Raw genomic sequence first — 20,853 nt, forward strand, 5'->3', positions numbered from 1 at the left:
TGCCAGCTCACGCCATCTCTGGGCGTACTCCTTGAACGTCTCTTTGTCCTTTTGTGACATAGACCTGAGTTGATCTCTGTCAGGCGCCATGTCAACGTTGTATTTATATTGCTTGACGAAAGCTTCGCCAAGGTCGTTGAAAGATCGGATGTTGACGCTGTCCAGGCTCATGTACCAACGGAGAGCAGCACCAGACAAGCTGTCTTGGAAATAGTGGATCAAGAGCTGATCGTTGTCTGTCTGCGTGGACATCTTTCTGGCATACATGACTAAGTGTGCCAAAGGACAGGTGTTCCCTTTATATTTCTCAAAGTCTGGGACTTTGAATTTGACTGGTATTTTCACACCGGGAACTAGACAAAGTTCGGCTGCTGACTTGCCGAAGAGATCTTTGCCACGGAGAGTTCTCAATTCCTTCCTCAGCTCAAGGAATTGGTCGTTCATTGCATCCATTTTCTCATGTACATCTGAGCCCTCAGACGCTTCAGAGTGATAAATGGTGTCGTCTACCCTCGGCATGGTATGCACGACAGGAGGAACAGGAATAGGGACCGGGCTAGATGCCGGCATTTGTGCAAAGGTGGGAGCTGGCAGATCAGGCATGAAGCCGGGAGGCATCCCCCAAGGAAAACCGGGAGGCATGGCATTTGGCTGCTGGGCACTAACAGGCACCGACGAAGTAGCTATCTCAGAGATAACCGTCCGCTGAACGGGAGTTGCTGGCTGTTGGGGAGCGGGCTGATTCTGGGCAGCAAGAAGTTGCTCCATCAATGCGCCAAGTCTGGCGACTTCATCCCTCAGAGTCTGATTCTCTTGTTCCAATTGCTCCATGATCCTTGCAGAGTTGACTCTCGTATAATACCGGTGAGTCAGCTTGTCTTCAAAATAAATGAAGAGCAGAGGTTAGAACCGGAAGACCAGAAAAGATGGGTACCTGTTTATGCAAGAATGATGCATGAAATGCTTGTGCAAATGCTTTAATTTTCAAGGAACCCTTAGGGTACATTTGCAATATTTTGAATTTTAAACATTTTAATTGCTCATGGAAAATATTTTCATTCAAAATATTAAGACAAAGAAGTACAGCATTCTTTTAAATATTACAAAGAGGAAAGGTAAATGACATCCTATGGATCCCTATTAGCTCGGGATGCCGGAAGACGAGAAGTGTACAACTTCTTGATCTCTCTCTCATAGGCAGCCTCCATATCAGCCTTCTCCTTTGCAAGTTGATCATACTTCCTTTTCCAGAATTTGGATGACTGAGGAAGCAGAGAAGTCCAAGTGTCGTTCGGATCGTCGATCACTCGGTGCTCGAGAAATTCAATCATATCATCCTTCTCCTTAAGCTGCTGCAGCAATTCCTCTCTCTCGCGGATCCAGGCACGCGAAAGGTCTTCTTCTCTCAACTCCTCTACACGTTGGGTAGGGAGGGTTGAAGGCCCAGCCACATCCAACAGTGTAGGTCTCGGATGATCGTATGGCATCAAGTAGGTAGCAGCCCTCTGTCTGACCCAAGAGGTATATGGCTCCAAAGCAATGCAGTTCTTTGGACCCAATTCATTCCTACTCTTTATGCGAATATTGCGCCAAGCGCGGACAAATCTGGCTTTCAGGCCTTGGGGATCTTTACCCTCCTGAAAGAATACACCTTCTAACAGAATGTTATGGGGTTTATCCTTTAGGGGGAACCCAAGCTGACGACGTGCAAGCGTAGGATTGTAGGTAATCCCACCACATGTACCAAGAAGAGGCACATTGGGGAATTCACCACAAGAGTTAATGATCTGAACGGTATCGTACACGCGATCATACCAGGTGATATCATCATTGGTGAGAGACATGAGTCTCTGAGACCACCGTAGACATCCCTTGTTCTCCTTGAAAGCAACTGTCTGCGGCAAGTGCGAAATAAACCACTTGTACAGCAGGGGTAAACAGCAGACAATGACTCCTCCATTCTTCATATTCCTCAGATGCAAGGAAACATATGCATCACCCAACAAGGTCGGAACCGGATTAAGAACTGAAAAGATCCTAATGGCATTCATATCGACGAACTTGTCAAAGTTGGGAAACAGCACCAATCCATAGATAAGCAAAACGAACAGAGCCTCAAAGGCATCCTCACTCATGGCCTTCCCATAGAAAGTGGCTTGAGCAATGAGGAACTCGGAAGGAAAACCCTGAATTCCGCCTTTGGTAGTCAGATTAGCTCTAATCAGATCTTCATCTATGTGCAACAAGCTGGAAATCTCTCGAGCAGATGGAATACTCTCTAAGCCACTGAACGGCACTTGATCCAGAATAGGAATCCCAATAAGGTGAGAGTATTCTTCCAAAGTTGGCAACAACTGGAAGTCCGGAAATAAGAAGCAATGATAGAGCGGATCATAGAACTGAGCAAGAGTGCTCATCAATCCCTCATCCACTTGAGTAGTCAGCAACGGCAGAAGCTTCCCATATCGAGCCTTGAAACCCAAGGGATCTAATACATATGATGTCAGATTCCTTAACTCTTTTACATCAGGCTGCTTAAAGCTGTACTTCTTTGTATGCCTTTTCGGTCTTTCCATGTCTGAAAATTTTGCAAATAACCCTTTAAGTTCCTTGAAAATTTTCTCTTTTGATGACATGAATGCGGATGAATGCGTGAATGCATGAATGCAACAAACACACTCAAGGATCAAGCAAAGCACACCAAACAAAGGTCGTGGGAAAGCTCTATGTATCCCTAATATCAATCATCCATTTTGGTGGATTTAGGTTTTCACCTTATCGACACCCAAGTTCCATTGATATTAACGGTACATGAACCGGTTCAGACATTCTTAATATCAACCAGCCGCTTTGGTGGATTTAGGTTTTACACCTGATCCGGGATCCATTGATATTAACAATGTTTGAACGACTCAACCACGAATCACGGGTTTGTTGAGAGTCACGAGCATGGAGTCTCGGTTAAGAACCACCCAAAGGGAGTGTACTAGGGTTTAAACCTGCCAGACATGTTCTATCAGAGGTTCCCATAATCATCGTTCCATCTTTCGAATATTATCGGAGGAACGAATACTCGTATTCCAAGAATATTCTCAAGAGAAACTCTTATGAGTGTAGTATCGCGTGACAATCGCATCAGAACTGACATCTGAACGACCTCCGCACTACGGTCCTAAAAAATAGGCCAAGATGGGTTTGGTAAACTAAGGTCCTTGGCTTCTGCGGAACATGATTGAAAGAATAATGCCTAACCACAAATAACTTGTGTGACATTATTAGTTCAACATGACCTCCACCAAGTGAATGGGCTCGCAAGTCAACTGGCTAAGGACTACTCCACACCAGTCGACAAGACTATGCCATTCTCCTATCCTAGAGAGCACTCGAGTTCGGGTATAGAACTCATCTCACAGATCACCAAAGCAAACAGCAAATGTATATCAAGCAATTCACACATTACAATCAATACAGTGATCCCAAATTGTACAAAAATATGTCAAATAACAAATAATAACATATATCACAACAAGGGTGAAAAGTAGGCAATACAACCAAGGATTCTGGGTTCGATCCCCAGCAGAGTCGCCACTTTTCTGTAGCGGTGTATTCGTCGCTATATGATCTATCGATTAAATCATAAGCTAAGAGATACATGAAATTTTCGAGTCGCCACCGCACTTTTATTTATCCAAAGGATTGGCTAAAAAGCGAACAAAAGCCTAAGAAGTTTTACACGTAGAAAACTAATAAAAAGATCAGAGATTCTGGGTAAGGGGTAAATTACGCAATGGGAAGGTGTTAGGCACCCACTACGTCCTAGGTACTCCTAGGGAGCCCTTTTCACACTTGTTATGCAAAAATTATTATTTGTTATGACATAAAGATTGTACAAACATGATTGGGATGATGAGAAAAGAATATACAAGTTTATTATTATTGGGTATTGGGTTCGAACGGATGAACCCGTTGCCTACGTACCTTCCATCAAAGGTAAGGATCAGAACGCCGTAGTTCGGCTAAAAGATTTCCAAAAGTGGGTTAGGTTCAATTTTAAACACAAACCCTAGGTCTTACGTTATCCACGGGAGAAAACTCAACCTTATACAAACAACAACGTCCACCATGTGAGAACAGCTTCAACTGGCCAGAGAGGGGTTAACCCTATAATAGGCGAGGAAGACTTACAATTCAATCACTAAAGACAGAAGGTGAGATTAACATCAACCACTAAGATAAATCAAACCTATAGCTCATGTATGAAAAGATTAATGGACAAAGCCAAAACAAGTGAATGAGTGGAGTTACTGATTATGATTATGAAAATGAAGTCAAAATATGATTAAGATCAATTCAAATAAGTATTATGAAATGAAGTTTGGAAAAAGGTCAAGGACTTGAGTCCAGGTTTTTAGTTAGAAAAACATGAAGATGTTTGCACAACACTTATGTCAAAATTTAAAAGGTATAGTGTGAAAAGGTTCTAAGACGTAATGAATGATGAATGGATGAGGGATGGATAGTAAAACTTCTTGGAAGGTTCACTTCTTGAAATCATATAGCAGATGATTCAAGTGTGTCCTTTGGAATAGCAGTTAATAATAACAAACAAACAAAGCAAAGGCGGATATCGGATGCCAATCAATGGTCTTATACCAATCTCCTAAAACAAAACGGGATATCAGAAGCCACTCAATGGTCTTACACTAATCTCCACAGGAAAAGAAAAAAAAGCGGATACCGGATACCAACAAATGGATTTACACCAGTCTCCTAAAATAGAACAGGATATCAGATGCCACTCAATGGACTTACACCGATCTCCTCAAAGGAAAAAAAAAGATGAAATATGGAAGTTAACTGCCAATCTATCTGGACTTAGGTTAACTCCACAGTATGCTCACAGGAAATCCAATGCCACATCACAGGGACTTACAATGGATCCTCACATACAAGAACAAGAGCAACAATATGATCACAGGTATGCAAATGCCAACTTACAGGGACTTATAATTGCAACCTCTCACACAAACAGATAAACAAACTATGATCACAGGAAAGCAGATGCCAACTTACAGGGACTTATAACTGCAACCTCACATACAAGAACAAAAGCAACAATATGATCACAGGAAAGCAGATGCCAACTTACAGGGACTTATAACTGCAACCTCACATACAAACCAAACAGATCAAATCATGATCACAGGATAACAGATGCCAACTTACAGGGACTTATAACTGCAACCTCACATACAAACGGATAAACAGAAGATATGAGTGACCAATGAGGTCTTACACTCTATCCTTCCATATCATAGGAGCAAAGGCCAAAAGAGATGGACTTACAATTCTCCTCAATGGGCAAACAACAATGATAACATCACAAAACAAATGAGATGATCATGCACTAATGGCAATTGATGATGATGATAAATGCATAGCATATGGGCAAGCAAGTACATATGAAGCAATCAATCAATCAATGAATAACAAACAGCACACTCTATAGCCAAACAATGGGGGGCTCACACAAGAGGGTTTGACTTTAACAGCCCACTGTAATAGGTAAGTGTCGCTCTTAACCTGGCCATTGAGGGGCTCAGGTGAAGCAGATGAAAAGGAGATGAGGGGTGTGCCTCATTGCTTCAATCTCAGATCTAGAGAGAGCATCAAAGAAAGTGTGGGAGTTCAGAAAGTAGGAACTCTCTCCACATTATTGACTCGATTAGATCTTGGGTATTTATCTCATTGCTTCAAACAGGTAGTGGGAGCAAAGAGAGGACACACTGAATAGTGGGGGATAGATTTCTTATCCCTACCTTCCACCAATTGCCTTACTTGAAGGACTTTTCCTGCTTGGGACAATTTTAAACAAACACAGGCATTGCCTCTTAAGGAGGACTTCAGACAGTTTGCCCGGTCAAATAACAGACCGGGTCTCCAGACTACATGAAGAAGAAGTATTTATACCTCAAAGCAAATGCTAAAAAGCAAAGCAAGCAAGCAAGTTCAAAGAACTTAAGCAACTAAAGCACCTGCAAAAGTCAAACTCATTAGCAAACAAGTCGACAGTCAAAAGCAAAAGAAAATGAACCAATGGTCACACAGAGGGACCAATTGTGCAAGGCACAAAGACTCAAGTATGAGTCACCTACAAAACAAGAGTTAGCATGTGGCAAACAATCAAATTCAATCACATTTGAGTGATCCTTAAAGCATGGGTGCTGAACCTGAAACAGACAGCTCAATTGTAAGCTTACAAGACCACTAGGGCTAGCCTAGGGTCGAAGATGAAAGAAAAAGGCCAAGGCAGCAAGCAATATTCAATCAAAGTCAAAATCAATCATGTAGGAAGGTAAACACAATTGGATTCAAACTTATATCATGCATCAAGGTCATTTCATATGCAAAAGAATGCAAAGCATAGCAAAGGAAGCATGCAAAAGTCAACAGCAAAGACTTCAATCAAAAGTCAACTCAAACATTTTCAAAAATCATGAAATAAATCACACTCAATCCTAACATCTAACATGGTATACATGCAAAATTTCATGGCATTTGGATGAGAGGAAGGCAGTCAATGAAATTCATGAAGTTAAACCAAATTCAAGTAAGCATGGTGAAAGTCAACAAACATAGGTCAACTTCAAAAAATCATATCAATTTGAAAACAGAAGAGAAATGAATGAAATTAACACCAATGCAAAGCTTGAGATGTCTAGTTATCACATATGAAATTTCATGGTCATGTGATAAGATTTGAGAATTTCACAAAAGATTTGGCAATGTGTATCACATGAAGTCAACAAATGAACAAGCATGGAAGAAAATTCTCACATAAATGGAAAACAGCAAGATTAATTCCAAGAAGATTCATACATGAAATAGACATACAAAGGATGATTCATGCAAAATTTGGGGTCAATTGGATAAGAGGAAACATGTGAACAAAATTAGGGAAAATGCATGATCATGTTGTGACACCAAATGCAACACATGACTTCAAGAAATCATAACTCTCAGTCCACAAATGATAAATGCACAAACTTTATATGGAAATGAAGGTCAATGTGTGTAGATCAACCACAAAAAATTTCAAGCTCATTGGATGCAACATGAGAATTTCACAATTGGAATGGCAATGTGTATCAATTTGGCATACTTGTCAAAAAAATAATTATCAATGAAAAACCAGCCAATGGAAAATTAATTAAAATTCACCATAAAATAGAAGACATCTTTGTGATCATTATGCAAAAAAAATCATAATTTTTGAGTGAAAATTGAATGAGAAAATAATTGGTGAAGTTGAGTGATAATTGGATGCAAAATTTGAACAAAAGGCATGGAATATTGGTCAAAGGAAGGGTCAACGATGGCAAATGTGTAATTCTGCAGTCACTTATTGAAGTGCTGCGTTTTGGCCCTACAAAACGAAATGTTTTGATTGGCTCTCAGCCAATAAAACAGTAACATGGCCAATGGTTCAAAAAATCTGGTTTTCACATAAACCCTTAGGGTTTCTAACAGCAGCCAAAGCATTGCTCAATGTTATCATCATGAAACAAAACAAACAAAAGCATGGCAAATTGGTATCATGTCCAGCTCATAAGAGCAAGCTTCAAGCAACATCCTACGACCGACCAAGCAAGCAAATAAACGCATATCATTTAGCAGCATACAACCATACAAACTTCATGCAAATTCTGAGCAACAACAGCAACATTCATGGCAAGGTTCACTCATCAAGCAATCAACAGCATTCAAATGCAATTCATGAGGGTTTTTTAAACTGCAGTGAGGTTTCATAACAGCAACAAAATAAACGACAGCACATAACAGCATGACATTGGCACAGCAGTAGGTCCATACATTATCATGCAACCATTATGCAAACACTAAGGTGGTAACAATGTCATTCATGACATGAACAACAAAACAAACACAAGCAGGAAAAGGTTATGGGCATGGTTTCCTAGACTGCAGCAAGTAATCATCATCCAAGTCCATCATAAAAATCAACAGGTTTTGAGCAAAAACACATAACAGCAGTCAATCAACTTGAGTTTTATGGGTTTTCATGCAATACTAGGTTTCTCATATAGCATACAATCCCAACAAGATCATGAGCAAATTCTGGACAAGGAAGTTTTGCAAGACAGCAGTATGATGTCATCATCATAATCATGGTTTATTAACAGCATGGCCAAGGCATTTTCATTCAAACATCTACACAGAACTCGACCAGCATACAACAGCATTGCATTACCAACCAACACAGCATAAGCATACTTTATGAGATTTTCTTGACAAAGTAATTGGTTCAACAGCACTCATCATATCCAGCCATATCAAACAAAAATGATTCAACCAAAACACACAACATAAGCATGAAAACCTAGGCATATTAAGATAGCAAAATAGCAGCAGGGTTTTATTAGCATGGTATAGCATCATGGTTTAACAACATCCAATCGAATTCAATCAACAAACACACAACAGCATGTAATACATGACATGTGGTTTTCCTGGGGAAGTTCAAAACAGCAGGGCAAGCTTCATGATATTTCCAGCAAGTTCATCATCTTACAAATAAATTCCAACATACACACACAGCAGCATGGCAATGGTTCACGCGTAGCATCAACATCATGCAGCAAATACAAACAACCATAGCATTCAACATATCATCCAATCATCAATCATCATGTAATCATCATCATTAAGCAAGAAGCAAGACAAACTCAATGTGCTTTATGTCAAAAGCACCAAAACAACACAAGCAGGAACATTACTATGCAGGGTTCCCTAAATTGCAGCAAGCAATCATCATCATGTTTCATGGCTCATCAACATCAAACAAGTTTTGAGCAACACAACCAACAGTCTAGCATAATGTACATCAAGCAACAGCAACATACCACATAACTCTCATGGATTTCCTAGGCATGGTCATAAGGTTCAAAAACTGCATCAGGGTTTAGCAGGCAGTTGGTTCAGCAACAAACAAACATGAGCATGAAATTCTGGACAGGATGGTTTGAACAACAGCATAAAGTCATCATCAGTTTACAGCATGGCCAGTTAGCATAGCAACAAGTACAAACAACAATATTCAACACAACTCACATGTTTTCATGGCAATGGTTAGGTTTGAACAGCAGGGCAATGGAAATCAATCATAATCAATTGAGATTCAGCATAGTAGCAAAGTATTCATGTGTTCATCAAACATCCCAACAAAACAAACAACAGCACAAAACAGCATGGATATTATGAGCAAGTTTAGGAGATTTCAAACGGTAAGGCATAGCACAGTATGACAGCACATTCATGTTTATCATCATCAAAGCATCAACCATAAAACAATGCAATGTAACCTCATCACTAAGTAATATCAGCTAACAACCAAACCAACACAAACATGGGAAATCTAGGCATAGTTCTAGGGTTTGAGCATAACTGCATATATTCATCATCATAAGCTCGAAAAAATCAATGTGCTCAGAAATCAAAATCACATATGCTAACAACATCCTCATACACCAAACAAAAAGAATGTAGTGTCCACTTCCTCTAATTCATCATGATTAAAGCAGCTCGAGCAAAACAAGCATGGACACAAAAATTTGCAAAGCAGATCTATCACTCAATGCAAAACCATATTACATGAAACAAATTGCAGTGGCACAAACATACCAAAACCTATCTAAAACATCTTGTAATTTGGTGAATGGTGCAGATTGAGTTACTTACTTGTTTTGGAAGAAAATGTGGAGCAGAGCTGCTTTGATGGTTACAAGCTCAAACAGATGAAGCCCTTAGTTTGGAATGATGGTTGGAGGGTAGCTTGAAGCTCAGCAACTCTTAGAAATCCCAGAACCGAAAACTACCATTGTTGGACTCATGAAAATGCAGACCTTGCAATGCTATTCCAGTCAGTATCTTATGATCAGGAATGACTCTTAATGGTGGTTAGATGATGGAAACATGAAGGAATGTTCAAGTGGTTTGGAGATTTCGAGCAAAAATTGCCAAAGGCCACAAATGCAAAAATGAGAGAGTGAGCTTTTCTGGTTGGTGGCTGCTTAGAACTAGGGTTGGAAACAGAAAATGAAGGCTTAAATATCATCTGTTAATCATCATTTAATCATGTGGTAAATTGGTTTTGTGTGTAATGATCATTTTGCAAATTGCTAATTGTGGAACAAGTGAAAATGGTGGGTGTGTTTGTCTGCACAAATGGGCTGGAAAGGCTGCTAGCAGGCCAAACACAATGCTGCTTGTGGTTGTACAGAAAATGCTGTACTATATTTGCTTTTGTGAAGCCAATTGCCAATTTTGTCAATTTTGCAATTTGATTCAAAATGATGGGAAAATGGTGGTATGATGATGGTTTTAGGCTTGGAACAAATCATAAATGATATATGGAACATTTCCCAATTGGCAAAATGGTGAAAAAGTCCATAAATCAAAAAGTCAAAGTTTGGTCAAACTTTGAATTTTGAAGGAATTGGTCCAAAAATGCCATTTTGAATGGTAGGGTTTTAGGTCATGAAATTTATATTTTTGGAAAGAGGATGAAAAATGTGGTTTGTAGGAAAAAAACCCCACCAAATTTGGCCTTATGGTTTGAGAGTTATGGCTTGTTGAAGTTCAAAAATTGGTGAAAATGATTTGATCATATCTTGACAACCACACATGGGATTTTGATGTTCTTGGACTTTTTGAAAATGGGAAGACAAGATCTTCAACTTTCATGTTGGGCAAAAATTCATTTGGAGCTTGTATCATGATGCAAGTTTAAGATCAAGAAGTTTCCATTTTTGGCAGTTGAAATTACAGGTCCACTTTCTATTTCTGGAAAATTTTCTGATTGACTTGATTTTCTTCCATGATGAGGTTGGACATGATATATGAGGCTTATATAAGCATGAATGCACTTCTTCAAATCAATTCTATCCATCAAATCACTGATTAAATCAACAGTTGACCAAGTTTGACTTTTCTAGGGTTTTGGGTGATTGGACCACTTCTGATGAATTCCAAACCCTAATTCCTTGAGAACTTGACTTCAAATGATGTCCCAAGTTGTATGAACTTTTGATTAATGATCATGGTGCCCAAATTCTGCAAGAATGGCCACCATCCATTGCTTTGACTGATCAATGACTGTCTTTGACCTAATTGCTGATGATTGCTTCCACTGCAAGCAACAAGGTTAGACTGACAATATTTTTGTACTTTTTGAATGATAAACATATGAAAGCAAAGATATACAAATGCAGAGTATGCTTGGTGATCAAGAAACAAACCCACAAGGCAATCTATCCACTAGAAGGGGACAAAGGCATGCAATGATCCTTGAGGTTATGATATGAATGATATGGGCCATGAGGGATCTTAGGGCCCAAAATTGGGGTCTTACAGATATTACCTTCCATTGGATTGTTATTAGTTTTCTCACCGCCGTCATTTCCATAGTTAATATCACCCTCAACATCACCATCATGATTTTCATAGTTAATATCACCCACAACTTGTGGCTTATATATTTTGAAATAATCATCAAGTGACATTGATGGACACATTCGAGTAGTTTTTTGCTTCTTGAATGGTCCATGATCAATATGGTCCTTTTGGAACGGAGCAGAAGATCGATTGCTTAATCCACCGAAATGACTGCGATCCTCTAGTTTAGTTTTTCAACACATGAAACAGAATAACAAAGTTCAGTAAGTCAGTATTAACAGTAAGACAGTAGAGTAGCATGAGACAATACCCCAAAATATAAAATAAAATAGGGGAAAGAACAGTATTAGCAGTAAGTCAATTAGTTTACCATACAAAAAGCAATATCACTACTTCCTCCATTTCAAACATGCAGATCTCTCTAATTTCCAATTATATTATACTCTCAAGCTTCTTCTCTTTAGTGTAGTTTAATAATTTGGACTTCTTAGTTAATGCAGGAAGTAGAATGGGTTGTGTACAGGGCAATTAAAAGCCTAGTCCAAATCACAGGCCAGGTTTTGAACCATAGTATAGTAATAGTGGTCAACAACCAGAATGTAGCAGCCAACATCACAATGGCCTCACAAATGACGACTGTAGTGATGAAAGGAGCGATAATAATAATGGACAAGTAATGATTGGAAAAGCATGTTTGAAAACCTGGCCTATGGTCTAGCTTTTTATGTTGTATTTGAGTAGATCCTGCCACTTGGCATTTCAAACTAACTTCTGATTTTCCTCATGCATGCAAACCAGAGTCTAGCCCAACCTTACATAGGCAACCAGAATACAGTCCAATACAACATAAGAAACCAAAATTCAGCTCAATACCACCACCACTAACTATGAAGATTCACATCTTTCAATTGCCCCTAGAAAAGATACCAGAACATGTACCAACAAGCCACTCTACCTGGATTAGAATATTACTTGGGAATTGGGTCTTCTATCAAATGGAAGGAAAAAATTCGTGTAGGGTACAAATGAATACACACTTAAAAATACAAGATTGGTGGATCTATTGAAAGGCGAGATTAGTAGCCAAAGGATTCACTCAAAATTATGGAGTAGATTACTCATAGACATTTGCTCTAGTTGTAAAAATGAATAATGCTTGTGTGCTTATCTTTAGCAGCTAATTACAATTGGAACTTGCACCAATTCAATGTAAATAATGCTTTCCTTCATGGATAACTTGAAGAAATCTACATGAACATACCCGTGGATACGGTGAACACTGTTGACAGCACGGGGTAAGTTGAAAAAGGCCTTATGTGAGCTTAAGTGGTTTTAGAGGTTACTTGTGTCATGATAGGTCTAGGCTTCAAAGAAAATCATGGGAGAGTAGCGATGTTGTCATTATATGTGGATGACATTATAGTGAAGGGTGATGATGAAAATGAGCAATACCTGTTAGGATTAGGACAACATCTAGCCAATGAATTTGAGATCAAGACCTTGGGGAAATTGAAGTATTTCTTAGAAGTTAGAAATTGAAGTGGCCCACTCCAAGAAACAGATTTTCATATGCCAACAAAAATACAACATTGATCTTCTACAAGAAACGGGTAAGGCAGCATGCAAGCTTACGAGTACACCAATAGATCAAAATTTGAAGTTGCAGAATGCAGAAGATATTGACTGTTGTTGACAGGAAAATGTATTGAAGGTTAGTTGGAAGGCTCATACATCTATCACATACAAGACCTAACATTGCTTTGTTGTAAGCCTAGTTAAGCAATTCATGCACCAACCAAAGGAGGTTCACTCCCAAGAAGCACTCAAAATTGTGAAATAATTGAAAGGAACCCCAGGAAGAGAAAATTTGTATAAGGGAAATGGAAGTCTGGGTCATAAAGCATATAATGACGATGACTATGTAACGGTCAATTGTGAATAGGAGATCAACTACATGATATTGCACTTTCCTGTGTGGGAATAATGTGACTTGGAAGAGTAAGAAACAAAGTGTGGTATCCAGGTCTAGTGCTGAAGTGGAATTCAGGGCAATGACATAAGGGATATGTGAATTACTATGGTTGAAGATCATTTTGGAGGACTTGAAGATAAAATGGGATGAATGTATGAAACACTACTGTGATAACTGATAACAGGTCTACTATTATCATAGCCCCTAATCAGTACTGCCAGACAGAACCAAGCATATTGAAGTTGACAGAGTGGCCTAACATGCACTCCATATGTCTCCCGCACAAAGCAACTTTGAAGATCTTCTAACAAAGGAGCTGAATAGTAACAACTTTGAAAATATTGTTTCCAAGCTCGGAATGGAAAACACCAACTCACCAGCTTGAGGGTGAGTGTCAAAACTGACATTTTTATTATTATTACTAAGGGACATTTTACGCTAATAATCCTGAGAGCAACAGAAGAGCGTCATATGCATATGCATATCTATCATTTGTGATGACAATGATGAAATGTAAGTGATAATGATAAAATGTAGATGATGATGATGAAACGAGTTAACAAGTAGGAGTATTACCTTCTATTGGATTGTCATTAGTTTTCTTGCCATCATCACTTCCATAGGTAATATCATCCTGAACATTACCATTATTTTCACAGTTAATACCCCCCTCGACTTCAAGTTGTTGCTTATTCCTTTTAAAATAATCACCGAGTGACATTGATGGATACTTTCGAGTAGTCTTCTGCTTAGTGGATGATCCATGATCAACAAAGTCCTTTTGGAGTTGAACAGAATAACTGGTACTTCCACCAAACATAGAGCGGCCCACTAGTTTGGTTTTTCAACACATGAAACAAACCATTAATAAGTTCAGTAAGTCACTAATAACAGTAAGTCGGTAGCATAATATAAGAGATAATACCCCCAAAACATAAAATAAGGGGGGAAAACAGTATTAAGAGTAAGACAAAGTTTGTCATGTGTAAAGTAAAATCACTTCTTTCTATTCCACAAACTTTCTCCATTTTCAAACATGCACACTCTCTTTAATTTCTAATTTTATTATACTCAAGCTTCTCTTTACTGTAATAATTTGAACTTGTTAGTTAGTGCACGAAGAAGGATGGGTTGTGTGCAGTGCATTAAAAAGCCTAGTCCAAGTCACAAGCCAGGATTTGAATCATTTTACCGTGGTATAGTGATGGTAGTTAACAACCAGAATGTAGCAACCAAGAATATCACAATGGCCTCACAGATGAAGATTGCATTGATGAAAGGGGCAATAATAATGGACAAGTAAAGATTGGCAAAGCATGTTTGAAAACCTGGCCTGCGACCATGCTTGTTATGTTGTATTTGAGCAGATCCTGCCACTTGGCTTGAACTTCCAGCTGTAAATGATTGCTGTTTCCTTTGACCATGATTGGGAATGGATCTCCCAGCAGTTTCTATAGTAGTCTTCATTGTTTTCTGAGTTTTTGCTTGCTTCAAAGTAGAATGTTGTATTTGAGCAGATCCTGCCACTGGGATTGATCTTCCAGTTGTCAATGATTGTTGTTTCCTTTGACCCTGTTTGAGAATGGATCTCCCAGCAGTGTCTATAGTATTCCTCATTGTTTTCTGATTTTTTGCTTGCCCTAATGTAGAACTTTGCTCCATCCTCTGCTTCGGAAAATCTTGTATGCTTCTCTTCGATGTTTTGAAACTTCTCAACTTGCCTCGATACAATTCAGCATTGGACTTTATACTGTCTGGAACATCTACTAACCTTTATCAATTGAAAAGTATAATTATTAGTAGAAATTGTGATGACTGACTGAAGTAAATATAATGTGTTATAATAGCTGAAAAGGATTGCAATAAGTTCCTTCTTTTGATAATTCGACTCAGCCAACTGTTGGAGCAATAGCATTCCTGAAACAAGAAATTGTACTTACGGTTCTACACTAGAAGGTAGCATGGGGCGTTTGAGTTGTGGACTAATGTAAACATTATCTCTGGGCTTCTTTATCTCTATCAAGAACCAAAAAATTGGTTTTCAGCTGGAGAGAAATGTATACAATAGATGCCAAGAAAGAGAAAAAATGATGGAAACACAAATACATACATTAAATCACCAAAGGAAAAAAAAAACTTGAAGTCAACAAAGTATGAAAAGTACAGAAACATGAAACATTTATATACCCCGAAACATGGGGGAAAATTAATAAGCTCGGTAAGTCAGCATTAACAGTATGTCAATAAGGCTATCAAATGAAAACCTAGATCACTTATTCCTATTCCACAAACATGCACACTGTCTTTAATTTCTAATTTTTTATACTCTCAAGCTTCTCTTTACTGTAATAACTTGAACTTGTTAGTTAGTGCAGGAAGAAGAGTGGGTTGTGTGCAACCAGTATGTAGCAACCAAGAAAATCACAATGGCCTCACGTGAGGATTGCAGTGACAAAAAGAGGAACAATAATGATGGAAAAGTAATGGTTCGCAAAACATGTTTGAAAACCTGGCCTGTGATCTTGCTTGTTATGTTGTATTTGAGCAGATCCTGCCGCGTGGATTGAACTTCCAGCTGTAAATGGTTGCCGTTTCCGTTTACCATGCTGGAGAATGGATCTCCCAGCAGTGTCTATAGTAGTCATAGTTGTTTTTTTATTTTTTGCTTGCTTTAAAGTAGAAGGTTGTATTTGATCAGATCCTCCGACATGGATTGGACTCACAGCTGTCAATGATTGTTGTTTCCGTTGACCATGCTTGACAAGAGATCTGCCAGCGGTGTCCATAGTTGTCATCGTTGTTTTCTGATTTTTAGCTTGCTTTAAAGTGGAACTTTGCTCAATCCCCTGCTTTGAAGAACATCCACTTTATAATTTCTGGAACATCTAGTAACCTTCATCAATTGAAATGTATAATTACTAGTAGAAATTTTGATAACTTTCTTTTGATAATTCAACTCAGCTATGCTGGAGCAATAGTATTCCTGAAACAAGAAACTGAACTTACGGTTCTCCACTAGAAGGTAGTATGGGTTGTTTGAGCTGTGAACTATTGTTAACATCATCTCTGGACATCTTCTCTGTCAGGAACAAAAAAAATGGTTGAGTTGTAGAGATACATGTATATACTAGATACCAATACAAATAATGGAAAAACTAACAGTTCAATAAACTTACATACATTAAATCACCAGAAAAACAAACTTACAGTTCAATGAAGTATGAAAAGTACAGAGATATAAAACATTTATATACCATCACTGTTCAGTTTAACATGTGTCTCAGCATCAGCTTTTTGTTCCCTATTACTTTTTTTCTTCTTTGCCCCAAGTTGTATACCTTTCTTTCCCTTGTTTACTCGCATTGTGACAAAAATCCAATCTGTGAATCAACAGAAATGCAATATACACATATAAATATAAATACATATACTGATTTAATTTAATACACACACACATTATACTTTGGGCTTTCTCTTGGAAATTTCATACATTTGTCCATCGAGCTTACTAAAAGGAAACAAGTTAAAAGAAAAAAGAATATCCAATTACCATCACATCCACGGCAGATAATATTATGCAAAGGTAGAACAAGCACAACATGACACTAATAGGGTGTAAATCACAATCAAACAATTGAAATGTCAACTAAATGATGTACTAAAGAAATATAAAGTTCAACGCAACTGTAAGCCAAGAACAATACCCATCAGATTCAAGTTCAAGCCTATTGGAATTTTTTTGATTTCACGGTAAATTAAACCTTTGACACCTACTCAAATCTCACATTACCCCCTATGCATAATGCTTTAACCAATATGCCTAAGTGGTAAAATCAAGAGTGAAACAATCAGAGTAAAAAGTAACAGCTAATTTATTTTCTCTACCTACACATACATGCTAGAAATGAAAGAAAATATAAGTACAGACTAGTGCAAGATTATTATGGTGTTGAGTCTTCAGTAGTTTTTGGCGAATGATGTTGAATATGTTTATGATGTTCCAATCAATTATTCCAGTCCTATTCATGGTTATACAAGTACATGAGAAGCATCTTCCTCTCTCTCGTTGGCTCTTCTTCTCTCGCTCACGCAGCTTTCACAAGAAAAGAGAAAAATCTTACATCTCCTTCCTTCCACAGTGTGTAGCCTTGTTCTTCCTCCCTCCCTCTAGGATCGCTGCCGCCTTATCATCCTTCAGATTCCTCTCTTTTCCCCTGTTTTTTTCCTTTCATTTCTTTTCCTTCTTTCTTTTCCCTGTTTTTCCCTCATCCCATTTCCTTCTTTCCTTTCCCTCTTTTTTTTATCATTTTCTTACCTTCTTTTCTACTCTGGTTTTCTAACTCTTATTTGGTCTCTTGTTATTTGTTTTTCTTTCTATGTATTTATATAATATTTTACATAAAATATGTATAATATTATTCATGGAATTCGTAAAATAATATACATATCAAATAGCGGTCATCTCGCTATCCCACTTTTAGGGTCGGCCACTCCGCTCCGCTATCCAGCATTGATTAATCTGTATATAACAGGCACTAGGAGGAGAAGAAAACCGGGCCACAAATGACTAATTGTTGTAAACTTAGCTGCTCTATAGTTCAAAGAGTCCTCTGGCTATCCCACTTTTGGGGCCGGCTGCTCCGCTCCGCTATCCGGGATTGATTAACCTGTAATATAACAGGCACGAGGAGGAGAAGACACCAGGACACAAGTGTCCAAAATAGGCATGTTACGCTATTGCATGCTAATGACAACATAGGATTCATCTACACCCTTAGAATTAAATTCAATTACAACAACTAAACTAAAAGTGGATGGATGAGTAGGAAATTAAAGTTGAAAAGCATCCCAATAGATAACTAAACTACCAAGAACCCAAGTAACAACAAATAGAAAATCTAACAAAGTTAAAATCAGTAAAATCAAAACCCTAAGCAAAGTTAAAACCTACTTAACGATACAGAAAATCAATTGAATCAGAAAACAGGTGCTCAGAACCAGCAAAATTGACTTGAATTGAACCCAAAAAATAACCGCAAAGAAACTACTAGATAACAGTATCGGTGATATCATCACATACCTCAGTAATTGATTCTGAACGAATTGAAAAGTGCTCAGTGAAAAATGCGAATGTAGCAGAAGGTCAGCACGAATGCTCGATGAAGAATCGGTGGATAAATGTGCGAGACATTCTGCGATCTTGTGTTAGGTTAGGTTCTGCGATTTTATGTTACAATTGGTAATAAGAAGCGCGAGAAAATTAGAGAAAATATATTTTGTACGCCAAAGTCGAACACATACACGTATTGACCCTGACATGTGAAAAGTAAAAAAATAACCATAAAATTAAATAAATGTTTCCGATTTAATATAATATTAGTTACTTGTTCAACTTGTCATCCATTCTGGAAATTTTTACAAAACTAATCTTACTTTTAAAAAAAATTTCAAACTATCTCACTTTTAAAAAGAGTCGACAATCCAATTGACGTCTCCTCTTAAAAATAGAGTGCAGGCGCCAATTGGATTGGCTAGGGCACATGGTGTAACCAATTCAATTGGCGTCTATGTGTATCAATTGAAAAAAGGCGTCAATTGGATTGGCACATCAGTGTATTTTGCAATTCTTTTGTTAAACAATCTACGTGATACATAATTTCGAAATAGGATCAATTGATATTAATATAAATTATTGTTTACACAAAAAAGTTTAATGTTGATGACCGGGATCACCTAACCGACCTCCGATCTCATATCCCCTAGCTACCCGAACTCATGATCCTAACCCGCATTGATGATTCACCACTGGTGTTTGAGCATCTGAGGGGCCAGGAGCATCGCTACCAACTATAGGAGATGACATGTTGAAATAGTCAGACAAATCGGCATAGTCTTGAGTATGCATCAAAGGTGTATCGCCATAGTTGAGTTCATGACCCATGCCAGAGTAGTTGGGTTGTGTTTGACTTATTGGTGGGCGACCGGGACGGTTGAAGGGAGACATGGGTGTGAATGATGCGTCGAGGAAAGGTTTGAAAGATTATTGGGGTGTTTGGTATAGATATGGTTGTTGAAGGTTTCAGTTTTGTGAGGATTGGGCTTCTTGGTTATAGTAGGAGGAAGGACGGTTGGTGTTGAATGATCGTTGAGTGTTCTGACTAAGGCGGCTTTGGTAGGGTGATGTGTTGGATGCGAAGCGATGTTGGGTCTCTGGTTGATGATCTATTTGTTGTTGGTGGTATGGGGTATACTCTTGGTATTGTGGTTAGGTGTATGGCATGTTAGGGTTGTATGTTTGTGGAACGGAAAGTTTGACGGATAAGGGGTGTGTGTAGTCGGGTTGACAATGTTGTTAGGGATTAGATGTTGAGGCGTCTGGTATGTAAGTTTGTTGACATAGGTTGTATAGATACATATCCTCGACGATGAACTCAAAATCAATCGATATGTACCAAGCCATATAAGTACGACTTGGTTTTTCTTCATTTGGCATCACTGCGTCAGTTAAGACATGGTCATGGCGGTGCTTCCATTTGCGACACTCAAGTCTTGCGAAGCTTTGACATGGATTGAAGTTCCATTGGTCGTTAACTTTGCGCAAATGCCATTCTCATAGGCTTGTTGGGGGATTTTGGATGTGTTGAAGCATACCGAACTGCAACTTCACACAATCATTGTTGTGCATCTCCATAGTTGTGAATCTTATTATCGATGTGCATGCAGTCCATACGGTTACGTCTTCTTCGTTGACTTCATGGTCATGATCCAAATTTAGGTATGGACGACAAATGAACAGAAATGTGAAAGTAACTTAGATTATAAACTTGGTAGAAGAAGTTAACAAATTATAACAAAATAATGAGGTTATTATCCATACGTCTGTCGGTCGAAGGTGATCTAAGAGATTGCGATATTGGGTAATACAATGTCTAAGACATCTGTTATAACCCATACCACGTGTCGACCATCTGCACCAAAAAGGTAAAAATAATAGTTAGAGATAATAATCATTAAAGTAAGTAAATATATAGCATTTTAAAGAACTTACTTTTGTGCACACGGGAATGTGAAAGCGTTGTTGTTGACGGGCGCTAGGGACGGTAGTCTTGACCAACCTCATGCTTGGAGAAAAATAGCACATCCAGAAAATGTAGATGTGTCATTGTGTGAATTTTTACACAAAAAACTATAAAGATATGCCAGAAAAGCGGATCCTCAACTATAACTTCTTATTTTATCTACATGTCTTAGTAAAGGTAAATACATAACATGCATACTAGAACCACTTCCTTCGGGAAATAAAAAAGAACCAATTAAAAGCATAATGTAACACCTAGTTTTTATTATTCGAGCCTCTTCGGTAGAATGCTCATCTAAATGTAAATTGTTATAATATGACTTAAGGCGTG

General features: G+C 38.3%; 2 protein-coding genes across 7 annotated transcripts in view; both read right to left on the reverse strand.

The window, feature by feature from the left end:
• LOC127108269 (uncharacterized) overlaps positions 1 to 18,736 on the reverse strand; it is a 42,067-nt gene extending 23,331 nt beyond the window's left edge. The window contains exons 1-8 of one of the 6 annotated variants that reach the window (XM_051045712.1): positions 18,525 to 18,734; positions 16,699 to 16,824; positions 16,383 to 16,523; positions 15,954 to 16,290; positions 15,385 to 15,460; positions 14,773 to 15,215; positions 14,021 to 14,275; positions 11,438 to 11,692 (exon numbers count right to left, since the gene is read on the reverse strand). In XM_051045712.1, the coding sequence (XP_050901669.1) occupies positions 11,438 to 11,692; positions 14,021 to 14,275; positions 14,773 to 15,215; positions 15,385 to 15,460; positions 15,954 to 16,290; positions 16,383 to 16,523; positions 16,699 to 16,701 (1,510 nt within the window). In that variant the 5' untranslated portion in view covers positions 16,702 to 16,824; positions 18,525 to 18,734. Of the gene's footprint in view, positions 1 to 11,437; positions 11,693 to 14,020; positions 14,276 to 14,772; positions 15,216 to 15,384; positions 15,461 to 15,953; positions 16,338 to 16,382; positions 16,528 to 16,698; positions 16,825 to 18,524 lie in introns of those variants that run through there. The other 5 variants (XM_051045713.1, XM_051045714.1, XM_051045716.1 and 2 more) reach the window with 5 other exon arrangements.
• LOC127108270 (uncharacterized) lies at positions 913 to 9,838 on the reverse strand. Its single transcript, XM_051045718.1, has 3 exons — positions 9,757 to 9,838; positions 5,971 to 6,035; positions 913 to 2,578 (listed from the first exon to the last, which is right to left on the reverse strand). The coding sequence occupies exon 3, from the start codon at positions 2,574 to 2,576 to the stop codon at positions 1,128 to 1,130; it is 1,449 nt and encodes a 482-aa protein (XP_050901675.1). The 5' UTR covers positions 2,577 to 2,578; positions 5,971 to 6,035; positions 9,757 to 9,838; the 3' UTR covers positions 913 to 1,127.
• Positions 18,737 to 20,853: the final 2,117 nt, after the last annotated feature.

Source organism: Lathyrus oleraceus, chromosome 7 (assembly GCF_024323335.1).
Source record: "Lathyrus oleraceus cultivar Zhongwan6 chromosome 7, CAAS_Psat_ZW6_1.0, whole genome shotgun sequence".
NCBI lineage: Eukaryota > Viridiplantae > Streptophyta > Magnoliopsida > Fabales > Fabaceae > Lathyrus > Lathyrus oleraceus.